This window comes from Ambystoma mexicanum, chromosome 1q, assembly GCF_040938575.1.
Source record: "Ambystoma mexicanum isolate Mex_15411 chromosome 1q, UKY_AmexF1_1, whole genome shotgun sequence".
NCBI classification, from domain to species: Eukaryota; Metazoa; Chordata; class Amphibia; order Caudata; family Ambystomatidae; genus Ambystoma; species Ambystoma mexicanum.
Window position 1 is genome coordinate 1,452,294,623 of NC_090922.1, and position 18,661 is coordinate 1,452,313,283.

Genomic DNA, 18,661 nt, shown 5'->3' on the forward strand with positions numbered 1-18,661 from the left:
AAGGCTGTACCATTGTAGTGATACACGAAATTGCAACCTTGCCAATGAGGGCTTTAGATGACAGCATTAGCCGCTGAAAGCCAATGGTGTATTCAAAGTATGTGCTAAAAATGCTGACAGTAGTCTGTTGTAGCACTTCCATTATGCAGTAGTGAGCTACAAGGAATATGCAGGCCTAGTATGAAATAGGTCCCATTATGCATTGTTAATAGACAGGCAGGGAGAGGGCCCCTAGCTCTGTACCTAATAGGTATTTTTGGAGTGTTTGGAACATTATGGCACCTATATAGCGCTTAGATAGCCAGTCTTAAGCGCTATAAACACTAAGCTATGAGTGCATGCCTTTTAGAGCTTGCAGATGGGGTTAATACATCCCTGCTTCCCTTAGAATATTCAGCCTCACTAACGGTAGCCCTGGCTCCAAGCTAATCTTCCTTTTCTCTGGGAAGGTACTGATAAGACATTCCTCAGCCAGCGCAGATGGGAACCAGGGAGGGGTAGGAGCGAGCAGGGTGCCTCTCAGAGAGAGTTGGGTTTTTTCCATGAGCCAGTTGCACAGGGAAAGTTCTGGAACTGTGCGTCATGGTGACTGACAGCACGAGATTATAAAATATCCATGCACACATGACTCGGGGGGAGATCGTCCTGTGGACTTGATTCATGCACGGTCAAGTGCCCGGAATTGGCTCTCACGGTGTCCTCCAGCATTGTTTTTCTGAGCGGGGCTTGTTTTTACAGCTAGCTTATGAAAAGCCAAGGTCTCCCAGTGCTGATTAAAGGGACGTAAGACTGTGTTTCTCTATGTTTCTCTATATTTCTCTATGTTTCTCTATGTTTATCTAAGTTCCATGTTTCACTATATTGTGCATTGTTCTAAGTTTATGCTTTGTAATATTCTTTAACTTGAATCCCAAATGTATATGAAATTCACTGCTTAGAATAAATATGCTAAAACTTTGAGGGTGTCATTTGTCACTAGCATGAGATCACTGCTCAGCACAATAGAACCTGTATTTTGGGCTGAATTGGGTATTTTTGCTCTCAAAGGGCTGGCCCCGAGGAAGATTTTGCCCATATCAAGACATTTGGTGGCAGCTTTGTGGGATTTGTGAAGAGCAGTGCCATGCTATGACATGACAAAGTGTGTGAGAGAACACAGTGTAGAGTGGGGAGCAGGCTGTCACATTTCCTTGATGGTCTCACTGCAGCTCTGAGACTTCAAAAGGCAGCAATGTTGTGTCGGCTTGCCGTGGCCGATAGCTTGTGTGGTTAAGACTCCCTTCAGTAAATCAGTCGTGACTGACTTATTGCTTGGGATGGTGCCAGGGAGTACAAGGCGATAAACAAGCGGGAAATGGCTTTGTTTAAAGCACTCCGATGAATGGTCAAGAAAGATGTATGCTCAATTAGAAAAGAATTTTATCATGCGGTTTCCCCAGTTTAAAGTTGTAATTTGGAATGCATAGTGAGACGGAGTTCTCATCTCTATTCTGCCATGAGGGCAGGGAAAAGAGAAAAATAATTGCAAGGATTTGACATGCAAATTGTGAATAGTGATTTAACCATTGACTCAGCCCCAGTGTGCTAGCGAGTGGGGGCTGTAATGTTCGGAGGCGAAGGTTCGCTTTTTTGATGTATGCTTTTGAGTGTTGGCATTCCTGAATAATGAGGAGCCATGCTTAGGAGAATGAGTAACATCTGTGCTGAGAGCCTAAAGGGTTTGTGTTTTTCTTTTGGCAACTGTAAAATTCCATGTGCTGGTGGTGGCGAATTCTGTTTTAAAGGAAACACACTAAAATGGTTATATTGCATTTTAAGCTGTGCCATGCTTTTAATGGGTGAGAGACTCACTTAAAAAGAAAGTGAGTGAATGTTATTTGGATTTTCGATTTTTGTGTATTGATTTGAATTTGCAGAATCAGTTTGCAATGGTTTGGGGGGAAAAACAATTTATATTTTTCTAAATTGCCCCTGGAGTATTTTTGACTGTCCCCATGCTATGCCATGGATTTGTGCTGTTGCCTTATAAGTGATGTATGATTTAGAAATAGTAACCTGTTGACTGTGATACATGATGAAAAAATGTTGTTGACACATTAAACAGCCCACAAGCAATATAGAGTGTGGGTTGCTCTTGCAGGAAAACGTGCAGGGAGCTGCACTAAACATTGGCATTTTTTATTTTTTAAATGCACTGAAATGAGTGGTTATAGTTTGGCAATGGTACAACAGAATAAAACATCTGTGTGTGATAAGATATCACAAAGATTTAGTGGGTTGTGAGTTCTCTTGAAAGATCGCACATTACAAGAAAAGAAAACGTATGCTTTTAAATGGGACATTAATCAGGTTAAAACAGGCAAAAAGACGCTTTGACATTTTGCAAAATTACATGGAGTAGAATCTGATGACAAGAAAAGTGCCGCTTTTGAAAATAAGAGTCTTGCTGTGTGTGCAGAGCTTGTGCCTTGAAGCTGTTTTGGGCGAGGTGCGCGAAAGGAAGGCAAACAAAAGCAGAATACTGCACTTCAAGAAAGAGTTAATCTGGATGAACTGTCTGAAACGAGTGCCTTTCCATTGAAGCCGCCACAGTGTAAGAGTTATAGAGCAAAAAGAGATAAGCTGCATGCTCATGGCGCTGCCAGGTGCACACGAAAGATAAACAATGCCTGCATTCCTGAGGAAGGGGGAGCAAAGACAGAGAGCTGTTCAGAAGTAAAGAATTTGCCCAGTGACACTGTGGTAGGGAACAAAGGCATGCAGGATGGCAGACGGGCACATCACATCTGAACATTTACATATGCATCTGTGAATGGGCCAAGAAAAGACAGCTGCCCATTCCAACAGACATTACTGTGCAAACCGCATTCCAATGTGATGTGATGTGATGTGAAGTGAAACGCTATTGCTGTGCAAGCTGCATTCCAATGCTCCATGTGATGTGAACTGAAGTAAAGCGCTGTGCACTGGAGAAGAAACCTCTAGGCGCTTTGAGAAGAGAAAATACACATCTGGCAAACTGCAAGCTACATTGCCAGGGATGGAGTAACTGACAAAGACATTATGGCATTCCAGATGGAAGCAAAACTGACAAAAGTGCTTAGCCGTTTTGCAAGAGACAACATGCAGAGCAGGGCTTTGAAGGACAACATGAACACTGCACATTAGCCATGATCCAGAAGCCACACGGCTTAGTGCAAGAATGAATGATTTGTTGAAGCAACAAAAGAAACTGACTTAGACTATCGCACTCAAAGGGGTGGTTCAAGAAACAGCAAACACCCTTTGAAAAAATGACAAGTGAAAAAACCAGAGGCTTGAAAGACACTGCCTGTATGGAAAAGAAAAATAAACAGCTGCTGCTTGTACAACTGTAGGCGGTATTGGACTGAAAGACTTTACCTTTGAAAAATGGAGTGATGCCAGCAGGGCAAACTAAATCAAGATCATGAGACACTGGAAGCAAGTTGGCGCCTGGCATTGGTGATCGCTTTGGTGAAAAAAGAAAAGCATTGTGCGACCTGGGTACTTATTATATGGCTTTGTAAAAGCACAGATCAGTCTGAGGTACCATTGACCAACTATGATCGCATTGCACAAATGAGTTTGTGATTAGGCAGTTACACCCCGTATGGTTGAGTGTAAATAAGCCCCCAGAAACATGCAGAAGAGTGATAAATAATTGCAGTAGCAATGATAAAGTGTGTAGTTACCTGATGAGACTTTTTGAAGATGGGGGTGGTATTATGGGAAGGGGTGGATAACGCTGATATTGAAGTTTTGATGACATCCTAACATGAAGAATAATGATATTGAAGTTTTGATGAAATCCTAACATTTCTGTTTGTATTTTGCCTAGGCAAATAACCAAGAAATAGATTGGGGGGTAGACGTGTGCAAATGCCGGGTGACACTGATTAAGGAAACAGACGCATTCTCAGAGAAAGCGAGCCACTGCGACATGCTATTTCAACTTTAAACGTGTCCTGCACCGCACTCAATGCTGCTATTTGTTCTGCAACCTGCGAAAGGTGTCCAACAGAGTAATAACTTCTGCTGAACTGGCACGGTGCAGACTTGGCTAATTATCAAATATTTGATGCTACACATTCAAATGATTCAGTTGCTGGAAATAACTTAATTGACATGACTTGCCCTTTCTTGTTTAAAGGACTATGGACAATGAATTGTGGACTGTAACATCAGGCACCACAAACAGCTGTGTGACACAGCAATTGAATGCTAACACATTGAAAAATGGTTTTTAAATGCACTGTTGAGATGAATCTGAAAAAACGAAATGGTTTTACTCTTCCAACTGAATTGCTTTAACCAGAGATGTTTTGTTTTTTGAAAAAAAAAATATTCTACATTGCACGTAGGCAGGAGAATGATTTATGAATTGTTGGGGCAGCAGAATTATGCAAGCAGGAGCGTAATTTATTTTGAGATAAGATGAGTGCGCACATCAAAGTCACCTGTGCGTAGGTTAAGATTCTTAATTGAAGTAATGCTGCCAAGTGTGTGAGCTATAATTTGAAATGGTAATCTTTGAAACACTGGATACTTTTACAGCCAGCTTAAGGCAGGTAAATGAAACCATGACTGACTTGATGTTTGATTTTATGACACAGAGTGTGACACGGTTTTTGTTAAACCAACCAGTTTCATGTTTTTGTGGGGACAGCTGTCTCCAGCACACTAATGCAAAGAGTCACCTTTTGATTCTAGACATTTGGAATAATTCTTTGGAAAAGCGCTACAAATGAGTATCCACATGGAATCGCTAGTGTACTGGCCTGGCACATTGTCGGGCATCTTTTGTCACTGAATGGATACGATTTGTTTAATTTGTTTAATGTGATGTTTTTCTGACCAAGAACTGCAGCGAGTGTTCTCGCCAAGATTTTATGGACTATAACTTGACTAATGCATTTTACCATGGTGTGATGAAACAGCCACTGCCGGATAGTAGTATGGTGTTTGTGGCTAAAGTTATTATTGTATATGGTAGATATCCCACTTGAAGAAGAGTATTCTCCAAGTCACAATAGGTAGACACTGTGAACATGTTAGATTTTCCAGTAGTAAGGCAACATGTAAATTGTAGGCTGGTAATGCACACCTCCATAATTACAGTGATACACTTAGACATAGATTTATCATGAGGCAATGTTTCCTTAGTACTACCAAGCTGCTACAAATGGAGTCCATTTGTATGGCCCATCGCTAGAGTGCGCGTAGCTAGGGAGCTAGATTCATTAATTGCAGGAGCTTTATATGCTTGGGACATAGAAACTGTGCACAATAAGCTAGCCACTATGGGTTCTGATGCCAGCTCTGCTATAGAACTTCTGGCCTGGTGGGGCCCATTGATACGCCCAACACTGCTACAAGTATTGACAACCACTGAAGATGGCAGAATTTTAGGTAGGAAGACATTTTTGTCTGCCATAGGGCAGGTCAACAAGACTGCTAAATACACACGATGCATTGTATGGCAAACATTGTTTGATCAGCAGGTGTTGGCTTTTTACTGGGTGGGGGCGACCATCCTCCACACACTGGCACGCAGAGCTACAGTTACCAGCATACATATGGATTGAATTGCTTGCTTTTGATTGCATGAATAACACATGCCATGCTTTGATGTAAATTAGTAGAATTGTTTTTATTTAGATAACCTGGTGCCCATGGGTTCACCTTGCTCATGAAATTAGATGGTTTCTGGTTGGGTTCCACCTACCTGGGGGAAGTGTCTAGTCACACAGCCCATAGTCACGCTTGAATGCCCTGGGATCAGGGGGAGGTAGGCCCTTAGAGTGAAATGCTGCCAGGTTTTAGAATTGGTAACCATAAATAAATGCAATAGTGCATTGTAGATTAGACTACACTGGATTGCCTTGACATTTTAACTGCATGCTGCTTTTTAACTGACAATCAGTTATACAAAATTGATTTAGGTATTTTTGTGTAGGCCAGGTTTTGGCTAGAGTAAATGTCCATGTTCACTTTGTGTAGGTATTTATTTTTGTGTAGGCCAGGTTTTGGCAAGGGTATATGTCACTGTTCACTTGGTGTAGGTATTTTTTGTGTAGGCCAGGTTTTGGCTAGAGTAAATGCCCATGTTCACTTTGTGTAGATATTTTTGTGTAGGCCAGGTTTTGGCAAGGGTATATGTCACTGTTCACTTTGTGTACATTTTTGTTTAGGTAGTGTTTTACCTTGCATGCCACGCTAACTAACCGCTAGAAGATAGTTTGCTTAAACCTCTTGCAAAGCCCCAAGGTCTTTATCACTGCACTAAATACTATATTGATAGGTATTAGTCAGCATTTGTCGCACAAACGTTGAATAGGGGTGGAATGTAGTGATACACGAAATTGCAACCTTGCCAATCAGGGCTTTAGATGACAGCATTAGCCGCTGAAAGCCAATAGTGTATTCAAAGTATGTGCTAAAAATGCTGACAGTAGTCTGTTGTAGCACTTCCATTATGCAGTAGTGAGCTACAAGGAATATGCAGGCCTAGTATGAAATAGGTCACATTATGCATTGTTAAGGCAGGGAGAGGGCCCCTAGCTCTGTACCTAATAGGTATTTTTGGAGTGTTTGGAACATTATGGCACCTATATAGCGCTTAGATAGCCAGTCTTAAGCGCTATAAACACTAAGCTATGAGTGCATGCCTTTTAGAGCTTGCAGATGGGGTTAATACATCCCTGCTTCCCTTAGAATATTCAGCCTCACTAACGGTAGCCCTGGCTCCAAGCTAATCTTCCTTTTCTCTGGGAAGGTACTGATAAGACATTCCTCAGCCAGCGCAGATGGGAACCAGGGAGGGGTAGGAGCGAGCAGGGTGCCTCTCAGAGAGAGTTGGGTTTTTTCCATGAGCCAGTTGCACAGGGAAAGTTCTGGAACTGTGCGTCATGGTGACTTACAGCACGAGATTATAAAATATCCATGCACACATGACTCGGGGGGAGATCGTCCTGTGGACTTGATTCATGCACGGTCAAGTGCCCGGAATTGGCTCTCACGGTGTCCTCCAGCATTGTTTTTCTGAGCGGGGCTTGTTTTTACAGCTAGCTTATGAAAAGCCAAGGTCTCCCAGTGCTGATTAAAGGGACGTAAGACTGTGTTTCTCTATGTTTCTCTATATTTCTCTATGTTTCTCTATGTTTATCTAAGTTCCATGTTTCACTATATTGTGCATTGTTCTAAGTTTATGCTTTGTAATATTCTTTAACTTGAATCCCAAATGTATATGAAATTCACTGCTTAGAATAAATATGCTAAAACTTTGAGGGTGTCATTTGTCACTAGCATGAGATCACTGCTCAGCACAATAGAACCTGTATTTTGGGCTGAATTGGGTATTTTTGCTCTCAAAGGGCTGGCCCCGAGGAAGATTTTGCCCATATCAAGACAACCATTCAGCCTAAAGTTGGCCCCAAAGGTTTTCACCAATTGCTTGGCTTCGGTGGTATTGCACTTTCATTGCAAGTGAGTCTACTGCTATTCCTATCTAGACGATTGGGTGGTCCGCTCCCGCTCTCATGACCTAGCTGTGCGGCACACCATGGAGACCATTCGGCCCTAAGTATTCGAAATCCTGTGTGGTTCTGTCTCAGAACGCACTATTCCTGGGAGACCGCAAATTCTTGATCACAAAATCAAGGTCCTCATGAGCCACGGACGTGATAGCACTCAAACCCCACAATAGCCAGACTGCTGGAAAGCATACAACCCGACAATGCACTTTCTTAAGGGCAGGAGTGCTACTTGACATACCCCCTTCCGGACAACGGTGGAGAAGGAACCCAGCAACAGGAGCTGTAAAGGGGCGACAAGTATATTGGTGAATATTCCACAGACAGGTGTAAAATATACCAGGACACATACACAGGAGGCAGCAAGGCTTACCTGGGTGTCACTGGTGTTCTGTCTTGAACCTGGTGTCTGTTAAGGTTACCCTAAGATAACGTAAGCCCAGTCTCAAATCTAAACACCTAAACCAAAACGAAAAGCCAAAGGAAGCACGATACCTAAGAAGATCTCTGAGAAGGTTTTGATAGCTTAAGGGTTGCTGTGAAACAGCAACAATAACCGGTGCAAGAACAGAGTTTCCCTTTCTCAGTAGACTTAAATAATGACTCTTAATTCAAGGGTTTTCCAGCCTGACGCACACCAACGCTAGAGGAAAGGACCCTACAGTGTGAGTGAATACTGCACCCGAGCCGTAAATGTGGATGACGCGAACTAGCATCGGGACCCCCGGCTCGTCTGGCCTCGATCTCCCAGCCGCCATGGTAGACGATGGATCAATGGGGACCAAGGTACTCTCCCCAACTGGGAGTGTGGTGGCAGGACTCTGGAACATTGCTGAGAGTTCCTGAAACCGCCTCAACATGGTATCTTGTCTACCTACTCCATCTGAGGAGAGGATAACAGCCATCCTGGGAAAGGTTCAACGGCTATCTGCAGCCCAGATAGCAACAGTCCGGTGCATCAAGTCCCTGTTGGGGATGATGTCCTCTTGCATCCATCTGGATCCTCATTGCAGACTACAGATGAGTCCCCTTCAAGAGTTTCTTGTTGCCAGATGGAAACAAATCACAGGCTCATGAAACCACAAGATCGACCTCAATCCGGCCTTCTGTCAAGCCATGCACTGGTGGTCCATTCACCCTCCCCTCATAGGGCACGCCCTTTCAGACGCCTACTCGTGAGGTGACATTCACAACCCATACCTCTCTGGAAGGTTGGGGCACCCACATGGGCGACATCTACGCAAGAGGACTCTGGCTTCCGGAGGAAAAAGGGTTGCGCATCGATGTCCTCGAAATGCGGGCAGTATTCTGGGCACTAAATTTCTTCATGCCTCAACTACAAGGGAAAGTGGCCCATGTCTTCACGGACAACATGACTGGCATGTTTTACGTCAGGAAGCAGGGCAGGACTCGCTCTCCCAATCTCTCTCTGTAGGCACAGAAACTATGGAACGGGGCCATTGCTCAGCAGATATTTCTTGTTCCGTTTCACTTGGCAGGCATTCACAACACGATGACAAACTTGCTCAGCAGAGAGCTGCAGTGCTGCCACAAGTGGGAACTCCAGCAAGCTCAAGTGTCCCTTCTCTTTAGTGAGTGGAGTCACCCTGAGAGCAACCTCTTTGTGACGGCGGCCAACACCAACTCTAGGAGACACCTTCACATTCCATTGGGAGGGCCTATTCATCTACGCATTGCTGCAGATTACATTTCTGCTGTAAAATAATCCCTAATGTCACTGGCGTAACAGGAGCCCCCGCAGCCCCCGCGGTGCGGGGGGGGCCCGCTAGCACATGTCCTGGGAGGGGGCCCCACTTGAAAGAAAATGAAAACAATTATTTTTTTCAAAATCTTTTTTGTTGTATTTCTTTTTTAAATCACTTTGCCTTCATAAAGAAATTATTTCTGTAACAGAAATAATGTCTTTATGAAGTCAGAGTGACTTCAAAAAGAAACAATCAGCCTCATTAAAAGTTTGGCTGTAGCCTTGCCGGTAAAACCGGCAGGCTGCCGCCAAACTTGCGCTTTTTTCCAGCATCCGCGAATGGGCAATTACCGTGTCATTACGGCCCCGGCGGACCTGGTAATTGCCCATTTGCGGGCAGCAGAAAAAAATGCTCCTCATTCCCATTTGATCCCCATAGGGTTCAATAGGAATGAGGAGATCGGATGCACCAGCACCATTCAGAATGGTGCCGGTGCACCCGACATGCTCTGCTCGCGGGTGCCAGTACACCCGCCAGGTCAGACCTGGCGGGCGGGCAGGCACCCTCGAGCAGAACTCATAGTTTGCCGGTCTGGTAACAACAGTACCGGCAAGCTTACCGGTACCGTTGTTACCGGACCGGCAAATTTATACTGAGGCCCAATTTCTTTTTGAAGTAATAGGGCTTCCCTCAACCCCATGACGTGTGTGTGAGTGTATGGTGAAAGGGTGCACACAAATGTATGGGTGACTGGGTGTGCGTGTGTGCGTGTACGGAGAAAGGGTGCACACTTAAATGTATGGGTGGCTGCCTGGGTGTGCCTGCATGGTGAAAGGGTGCACACTTAAATGTATGGGTGGCTGCCTGGGTGTACCTGCATGGTGAAAGGGTGCACACTTAAATGTATGGGTGGCTGCCTGGGTGTGCCTGCATGTTGAAAGGGTGCACACTTAAATGTATGGGTGGCTGCCTGGGTGAGCCTGCATGTTGAAAGGGTGCACACTTAAATGTAAGGATGGCTGGTGTGCATGCGTGTATATGGTGAATGGTGTTGTAATGCTCACCTGATTCCCGCAGAGTCGCCGGTCTTGACTGGGTGAATGCCGTATCTTCAAAGGTGATGTGTAACACACGGTTGGCTCTTTGGGCTGGACCTCTGTGCACTGTATGTCTGACTCGAAGAGTAAGATGTCTGCACATAGAAAATATGGGATTAATGAACTGGGGTTATTGGGTGCCTCTCTCCTCTTCCCTTTCTCTTCTCCTGTAGAACCCCAAAGGTTAACGCCCTCACCTTAGGTAAGTGAACGCCGAGCTCTCCATCTGCCTCGGGGCAGGGAGCCGTAACCAGTTTCTTCACTGGATAAGGCTGCAGGCCTCTTGACCTCAGAGGACTGCTGTCCGTCGTTAACTGCACGAACGGTAAGTTCTGGGCACTTCAAATGTCTTAAAAGTCTTTTGTAATGATATCTCTTGTTTTGCAGGGTTCCGGAGATGGCGGATGGCGGGCTGATGAGAGTTGAGGATCGAACCCGCGTGAGGAATAGAAGCGCCTGGAAGCACGTAAGTAAGCGCTTGTAGCCTGCTTCACGATGCGCACTAACTGTCCCTTTTATCTTGCAGGTACAAGTTCGGAGCTTTAGAGAAGCTGAAGGGTGCTGGAATACCCACTGGATTCGGCGTGGGAAGGAGTAATGGCACGTGAGTAATAAAGTTGCCCAATGTCTTTAAACGCACCTTCTTTTGTCTTTCAGATGCGGGATGCAGTGCCGAAGGCCTCCGGAGCGTGCGAAGAGCTGGTAAGCTGTTGTCTTTCAGATGCCGGAATGCAGTGCGAAGACCTCCGGAGCATGCGAAGAGTAGGTAAGCCTTTGTCTTTCAGATGCCGGAATGCAGCACGAGGCGTTGGTGACAGCCGATGGACTAGGTAAGAGATGCGCTGCCACTGAAGACCGTAGTGCTAACCTGTTCTTTCTTTGTCTTTACAGGTGCTGCTGAAGACTGGATTCCAGGATGGTAAGCCTTTGTTCCCTTAGGCCCAGGATCAGAAGCAGAAGACACGATGAGCGTTCTGCTGCAGAGAATGCAGAATAACGCAAAGCAAGATTCATCCATCGGGTGTGGTTTAAATAGCCTCCTGTAGTGCTTAGGTGTCTCCTTCCACAGCCACGCCTAGGTAAGAAAAGAGTTCCTGCTTTCCAGAAGAGTTCCAGTGTTCTGAACCTAGGGAGTGGCTCCTGCCCCACCCAACAGGAAAAGTAGTCCCAAACAGAAGAGGATCAGGGGTTCAACTGGCAGGTAAGTAAGCAGCATGGTATGCTGCAGGTAAGTCCACCCAAGCATTATGAGCCCGGCGCTTCCAGCGCTGGGACTGGGCATCTTTATGAGCCTGGTGCCACTGGCGCCAGGACAGGGTCCAAAAGGTCCCAATTGGGACTGGCTGGCACTCGGAACCGGGGTTATGGGTCTGCTTCCAAGGGAGTCGGGCAAGTCCTGATCTTTTGGAAGCAGAGATCATGACAGGTGTTTGTGCTTGTGCTCAGGAGCGCAACAAAACCTACATTTCAGGGGGCTGATGCTTCAAATGTTGGGGGAGCCGCTAACTTCACGGGTGGTGGAGGAGGCAAACTTTTTTGTGTGGGAGCATCTAACTTCTTTACGCATTTTAATGAGACTATTCTAGTGCAGCTTCAATGTTACAAGCAGTTAACTCTCTCCTTTAAGTGTGAAAGCAACCACTTATGAACTGTTGTGAGAATGAACGGTCACCTGTTCCCTTTCTACACTTTCAATCAATTTGCTGGCATGAAAGAGCTAAACACACATCACAATTTCAATTGCCTAAAAGATTTGGCATTTGAATGCAGGTACTAACAGTGAAATGCTTTACGTTAGTAACTGCTTGGCCCTTGATAACCCCAGGTGCCGTTTAACATCGGTGTCCTTTTCTGTCCGGCAACTGCTCTGAAGGTCAGCCAGATTGAGTCAACATAGCCCAAAATTACTGGGGGTGAGTGCTGCAGCCCAGTCAACTGAATATTGTTAAGACCCTACTTGTGTGTAATGCCTTAATTACTTATTGGTAATCGTCATTAATCCTAGCCCTATTCTTCCTTGTCCCTGTTATTGTGTATGAGGCAGTACTTGCCTCATACACAAGCACAGGGGTGAGGTAGAGGTACATGGAGGTAATGCCTGATTTAGCTACCTGTATCTTCATTACTCCTAATCCCACTCTTTCCCATCCCAGTACTTACCTATGAGGCCAGGAGCCTCAAACGTAAACTCTAGGACAAGGAGGAGGGACGTGAAGGTAATTCTTGGCCAAGGAGCTGATTTTCGAGGTTGGGGTAGGGCATGGGAGGGAGAGGGCATGTGTGGTAGGTGGGATTGTGCGATAAATAACAATGGTTGTCCATGTCCAGGCTAAGCAGGCATGATATGTGGTATTAGTGGCTAGAGGGGCATTTTGGTGCAGCCAGTCTAGTTATTCCTCAATTTGGTATGACTTTTTTTTAACTGGGCATTTCTGATAAAGCAGTCCTGCTAAGTGTAATTACCTGGCTAGATTGGCATTTGGGTGCTGCCAGTCTAGCCATTTCTTACTGCAGCATTGTATATTTATTTGAGCATCTGTGATAAAATGATATGATAGAAGTCTATTATAACACACCTGTACACAAGTGATTCTTGGCGCGACAAGCAATGGAGTGAAGAGAGAGGGAATGACAAGACAAATGATCTTACTAGGCCTTGTGTCATTCAAATCGTGCAAGTGCGAGAATGAGAAATGCAAGGGAAAAGGGAGGGGGGAGTGCAAGGAAGAAGGGCGGAGAAAACAGGGCTGTAATGCTCTGAGTGAGTGCAGCCAGGACAGTGCAGCTCTGGGTAGTGCAAGGAGAACAAGGGACTGTAGGCTTACAGTTACAGTCCTTAAGTGCATGGTAGGCCATCGGCAGTGCAAGGGTGACTGATCAAGAAAGAGCCTGGACTCAATGAGACCCTGAGGGTAGCCAAGCAACCAGTTGGTACAGCAGACAGGTAGGTCAGGTAGGTCAGCAGGGGAGGGAGAGAGCAAAAGCAGAGGAGAAGAGGAACGTTTTGAGCTGCTTCCAGACATCAGGTGGTCCGCTAAAGTTTGAGAGGGTTAGGGGGGCCATTCCAGAGGGAGGCATCTGCAGAAGAGAGAGATCTACCACCCCAACCCTCTGCCTGAAGAAGTATCTAGCCCTTAGAGAGTTGGAGGTAGCCGGTGGAAGGGCTAGAGAAAAAAGGTATTTTGGAAGAGAGCGTTGGTTGTAGTGTGGGCCCGACCCAGAAAGCCTTGTGGACAATGCAGAGGGCCTTGAACTTTATTCTTGCAACCACCGAGAGCCAGTGGAGAGATTTCAGGGCTGTAGAGAAATGATCCCTGGCCAAGGACAAGTCTCGCTGTCCTGTTCTGGATAAGTTGCAGAGGGCGGAGAGTAGAGGAAGGTAGCTTGAGAAAGAGGCTGTTGCAGTAGTCCAGCCTAGAGAGAAACAGGGCTCTGGAGACAGTGAGCTTCTGGGGGAAAGTGAGAAAGGGAAGAGTCCCTTTGAGGAGGAGCAGCTGGCAGGTAGTGGGACCTCTTGGAGACGTCTGAGATGCGAGGAGAGAAAGAGAAAGTAGAGTCGAAGATGACACAAAAGGTTTTTTGCCTCGCAGGAAGCCGAAGGAAGAGGGCCTAAGGTGGGTGGCCAGAGTGAGAGAGGGAAAGCAGGGGCAGGGGTCCCAATGAGAAGATCTCCATCTTAATGGCACTAACGTCGATATCGTTGGAAGTCCACTAATCCTGAATCACGGATAGACAGTCAGGAATGAGCAAGAGATGAGAGGAGCCTGAAGGAAAGCTAAGTGTCATTCGCATAACACTGAAAGTTAGAGGAGAGGTAGAGATCAGGTGGGCCAAAGGGACCAAATTGAGGTTGAAAAACCAGGGTGAGAGGATAGAGCCCTGGGGAATGCCACAGGAAGAGAGAGAGAGGTGATGGAAAAAAAGGGACCAAGTTGGACCTGGGAGGGGCAGTCCAAGAGGAAGGAGGTCAGCCACTCCAGACCCTGATCCGTGATGCCCAGGTTCTCACGTAGTCGATTGATCAGGATGGCTTGGTTGACTATGTCGAAAGTCGAGGAAAGATCACGGAGGATTAGGACAGAAGGAATGCTGGAATCAAAGTCAGAGAGCAGATCATCACAGGTATTCATGAGAGATGTTTCCGTGCCTCTGGCAGCTCTGGAGCTAGACTTATGGTCATGGGGACAACCAACAGATTCAACGTGGAAAGTAAGCTGTGAGATGGCCAGCATTTTTCCAAGGGCTTTCCCAGGAAAGGTGTGATGGAGATTGGGCGATAGTTTGCCGGACAGGTAGGATCGGCAGACTGCTTCTTGAGGAGTGGGTGCTCAAGGGAGTGCTTAAGGGGAGAGGGGAACGTTACAGAGGTGAAAGCGTGATTACAGAAATTGGCCAAGGTGCAGCGAGGGTGTCAATATGGCCCTTGATGGTTCTGGAGGAGCAGGGGAGCACCTGTTTGGACGACACTTTCATGGATCGGACTTGTCTAGAAACCTTGTCAGGTGTTGTCAGAGAGAAAGAGGAGAAAGGAGGAGGAGAGGTAGAGATGGCCAAAAGGGGGCTGAGAGAGGAAGAGGGAGAGGAAGAGGAGATAGTGGACAGGATGTCCTGAGTTTTAGCTGAGAAGTGAGAGGCCAGAGCCATACAGAGGGCCTGGGAGGGAACCGGAGAGGTGGACACCGCAACAGGATTGACCAGTTCCATGAAGATTTTAAAGAGTTTGGCCGTGTTGTTCGAGGCAGCAGAGACCCGGGCTTCAATGTGTGCTCTCTTCTTGATGAGTGTTACTGCTTCGACTGGCATTTTTGTGCATCCATTCTAGGTCTGTATAAATGTGGCCTGGCATGCTTTACTGTAATTTCATAACGCGTCTACACTGGTATACATTGTGCAGCCAGTGGGACATGTTTTCAATGTGGCATGGCATTTTTAATAGCAACGCATTAATGTTCCTGTGCACCGTTGGTGACTTGCATATATTGGATTGGTGTTACCCTACAAAACAATTGCAAACACTCTGGCTTTTTGGCCAATTATTCTCAGAAAGTGTGCTGTATATTGCATTAAAACACATATTTATATCTTTCTCCTAGTACAGTGTGCGCCATACCCTTCAGCAGCACGTTCATGCGTATTGTGCAAGCGTGATAATCTAGGCCGGCCCAGCGTGTGGCACAACCGTGAATTGTTGCCGAGATGGGGGGGCCCCCTCAGCACAGCTCGCAGGGGGGCCCCCACATTTTGTGTTACGACACTGCCTAATGTGGCGGCGTGGCCCAGGCAGATCTGGTATCCAGACTTTCTCCATCGGTCAGTGGTTCCAGCCGTTAGACGGCCTCCTCTACAAGACCTACTTTCCAGGGAAAGTGGGTCAATCCTGCACCAGACCCAGCATCTCCGAGCCTAGCAGCCTGGCTCCTGTGGCCCTAGAATTTGGACACTTCTCGCTGCCTCTAGAATGCACGAACATTTTAGTCATGGCCAGAGTATCATTAGACCTCTCTTGCTACAAGCACAAGTGGGAGTGCTTTACAGTGTGGTGTCATTCACACTTCTGCCTTACCTACTTTCACTTGATAAGTCTGGCCTTTCCCATGCGTCTATTAAGGTGCACCTGACGGCCATATCCCAATATACTTGGGTTCTGGGCAAGCTCTCCCTGTGGTCTCACAAGCTGGTGAAGGAGTTCCTCAAGGGCTCCTTCAGAACGTTCCCTCCTGTGAAGGCTCCGGCTACGGCTCTGGCTTGGGAGCTGAATGTGGTTCTGTCAAGATAAATGAATCCTCCGTTTGAACCTATAAATAGCGCATCTTTAACATTTCTGTCTTGGACGACTGCCTTCTGGTGGCTATCACCACAGCCAGGCATGTTGGGGAAATCAAGCCTATCTCATCTAAGCCTCCGTATTTGTCTTTCCACCAATCCACTGTGGTTCTGCGAACTCATTCGTCCCATCAGATTTTCACTTAAATGAACCTCTGGTCTTACCAGTTTTCCCCGTAAACATGTCATCATCCGCAGAAAGGTCTTTGCATTCACTGGATGTTTCGCATGCCTTGAAGTTCTAATTTGCACGCACCAAACCTTTTCAAAAGACTTCTCTGCTTTTTTATTACTTTTGGAGCTATGGGACAAGAGAAAGCCCTATCAAAGTCTTCCCTCTCCAGGTGTCTCTCTGGCTGTATCATGAATTGCCATCATCTGGCCAACAGACCGCTGCCAGGCCGGCCGAGAGCCAACTCCACCAGAGCCATCTCATTTACTCCAGTATTTCTTTCTGGTGTCCACCTGCTAGGTATCTGCAGGGCTGCTACATGGAGGTCCACCCTCATCCTTATAAGATTATACTGCATCGACAGGGATTCCAGGGAGGAGCTGTGCTTTGCAACCTGTTTGCATGCAGTGAGTCTGTTCCGGGGGTAAGTGTATTGCTTTTGTTGAGCCTTGCCACCACCCGTGTTTATGTATATGTACTGCTGTGTAATCGTATTCATGAGCATGTGAATCCATGTAATACCCATGCTGGAGAAGGAACAAGTTACTTACCTGTAACTCCTGTTCTCCAGCATGGGTCTCACATGGATTCACATTTAAACCATCCTTACTTCCTCTCCATTGCTCTTCTTGGATCCTACTACCAATTTACGTGTGCAACCTAATCTGAAGATGGCTACCAGAGGTGGGGCTAAGAAGGATGAATATCATTGGCTGGGGTAGTATGACCCAAGATTTGTATTTGTATTTACTTGTATTTATTAATTTTATATAGCGCTTTAATCCAAAGCGCTTCACAAAAACAACTTGAATATAATAGAAGCAAAAGGTACAACTCATGAGTCAAATCATCGTGAACAGTAAGTAGAACAATTTGCAGAGATCATAACATTAAGAACCGTGGTAGGGGTAGAAAGGGAGGAAGTAGTAAAGAATTGTCAGGAGGGAGGATGAAGTAGGTGGGATTTTAAGGAAGAGCGGAAGGAAGAGAATGAAGGGATAGAGCGGATAGGGAGAGGTAAGGAGTTCCAATGGAGAGCGGCAAGGAGTTGAAAAGATCGGAAATGGGAAGGGGCACAAGGAGGGGGAGGGACGATGAGAAGGAAGTGGTCAGCAGAACGCAGGGAGCGAGAGGGAGAGTAGAAAGAAAGGAGGGAGGAGAGGTAGGCAGGCGCAAGATCATGAAGACATTTAAAGACAAGTGAGAGGAAGTTAAATTTGAGTTGGGAATGAAAGGAGAGCCAACCAAGAGAGGAAAGCGAAGAGGAGATGGAGTCATGGGGAGAAAGGGATCAGAGAGCGCGGATTGCAGAATGGTAGATGAGATGATATAAGAGACGATAAAAGATGAGGGAAGAAATGAAAAGATGACTGCAGTGGGTAATGGAAGTGAAGAGCAGTTTTTAGCTTTAAAGCGAAACAGGTTTAATATTACTGCAGATTTCCAGCTTGATGACAGGGAATATTCATGAGCATGTGAATCCATGTAAGACCCGTGCTGGAGAACAGCGAGCAGGAATGCGCCAATGCTATGAGCAACACAGCCTCCAAGCAAAGACAACAAACCCGCAAACCTCGCTTACAGGCTTTCTGGCAAGCAAAGTTTGATGTTGAACAAGACTTTGGATTTGATCGCCAGCCTCTATATTTGGGTGCATGTCTGTTTCCAGCTATGGTTCATCTATAACCCATAAGAGAAGGTTTAGCACTGTCTCTTCACCTTACCTGCAGGTTTCGGTCGATTAGCTTGTTGGTTTCAAAGTCATCATCGTCCTCCCCGAATGGGTTGATTATTTGCTCTGCGACCTGGAGAAGAAAAACATCAGAAAAATGTTATTCACATGACTTCTGGACAAATTAGTTATTTTCCAATCATTTTCCATGTCCTCGCAGCTCTGATGGCACAGTTCGGCTATACTACAATGCCCCATCATTGCCTCTGGTCTGTGCTTGTGCAGGCCTTCATAGTGGGCTGTACCTCACTCTAAGCATCCTACTGGCATCCTTTCCAGTATGTTGGATTGCCCTGTGAACATCCTGCTGTGATTTTGTGCACACATTGTTAACTTTTCAAGGTGCCTTGGTTTAGCGCTACATATTTGCGTGTGGTTTGGGGTTTATGGTGGGGAATACTCTACACAGTATTTGCCATTTTGTGGTACATTTTCCCAACTAATACTGTATGTGCTATTCTTAATGTCCTGCTTAGTGATGCAGATGTGCTGACTATGAACTTGCAACCCGGCTCTCCCATGAATTAAGCAGCAAAGATGGAACTGGAGTGCTTGTTACTGCCCGGTCATATTTAGAT

At 46.0% G+C, this 18,661-nt stretch overlaps 1 protein-coding gene across 1 annotated transcript in view; it reads right to left on the reverse strand.

Annotated features, from left to right (window-relative positions):
- The window catches only part of BEST4 (bestrophin 4), a 178,380-nt gene that overhangs the window by 10,802 nt on the left and 148,917 nt on the right, over positions 1-18,661 (reverse strand). Inside the window, exon 7 of the mRNA XM_069642787.1 lies at positions 18,076-18,156. Coding sequence (XP_069498888.1) covers positions 18,076-18,156 — 81 coding nt within the window. The remainder of the gene's footprint in view (positions 1-18,075; positions 18,157-18,661) is intronic.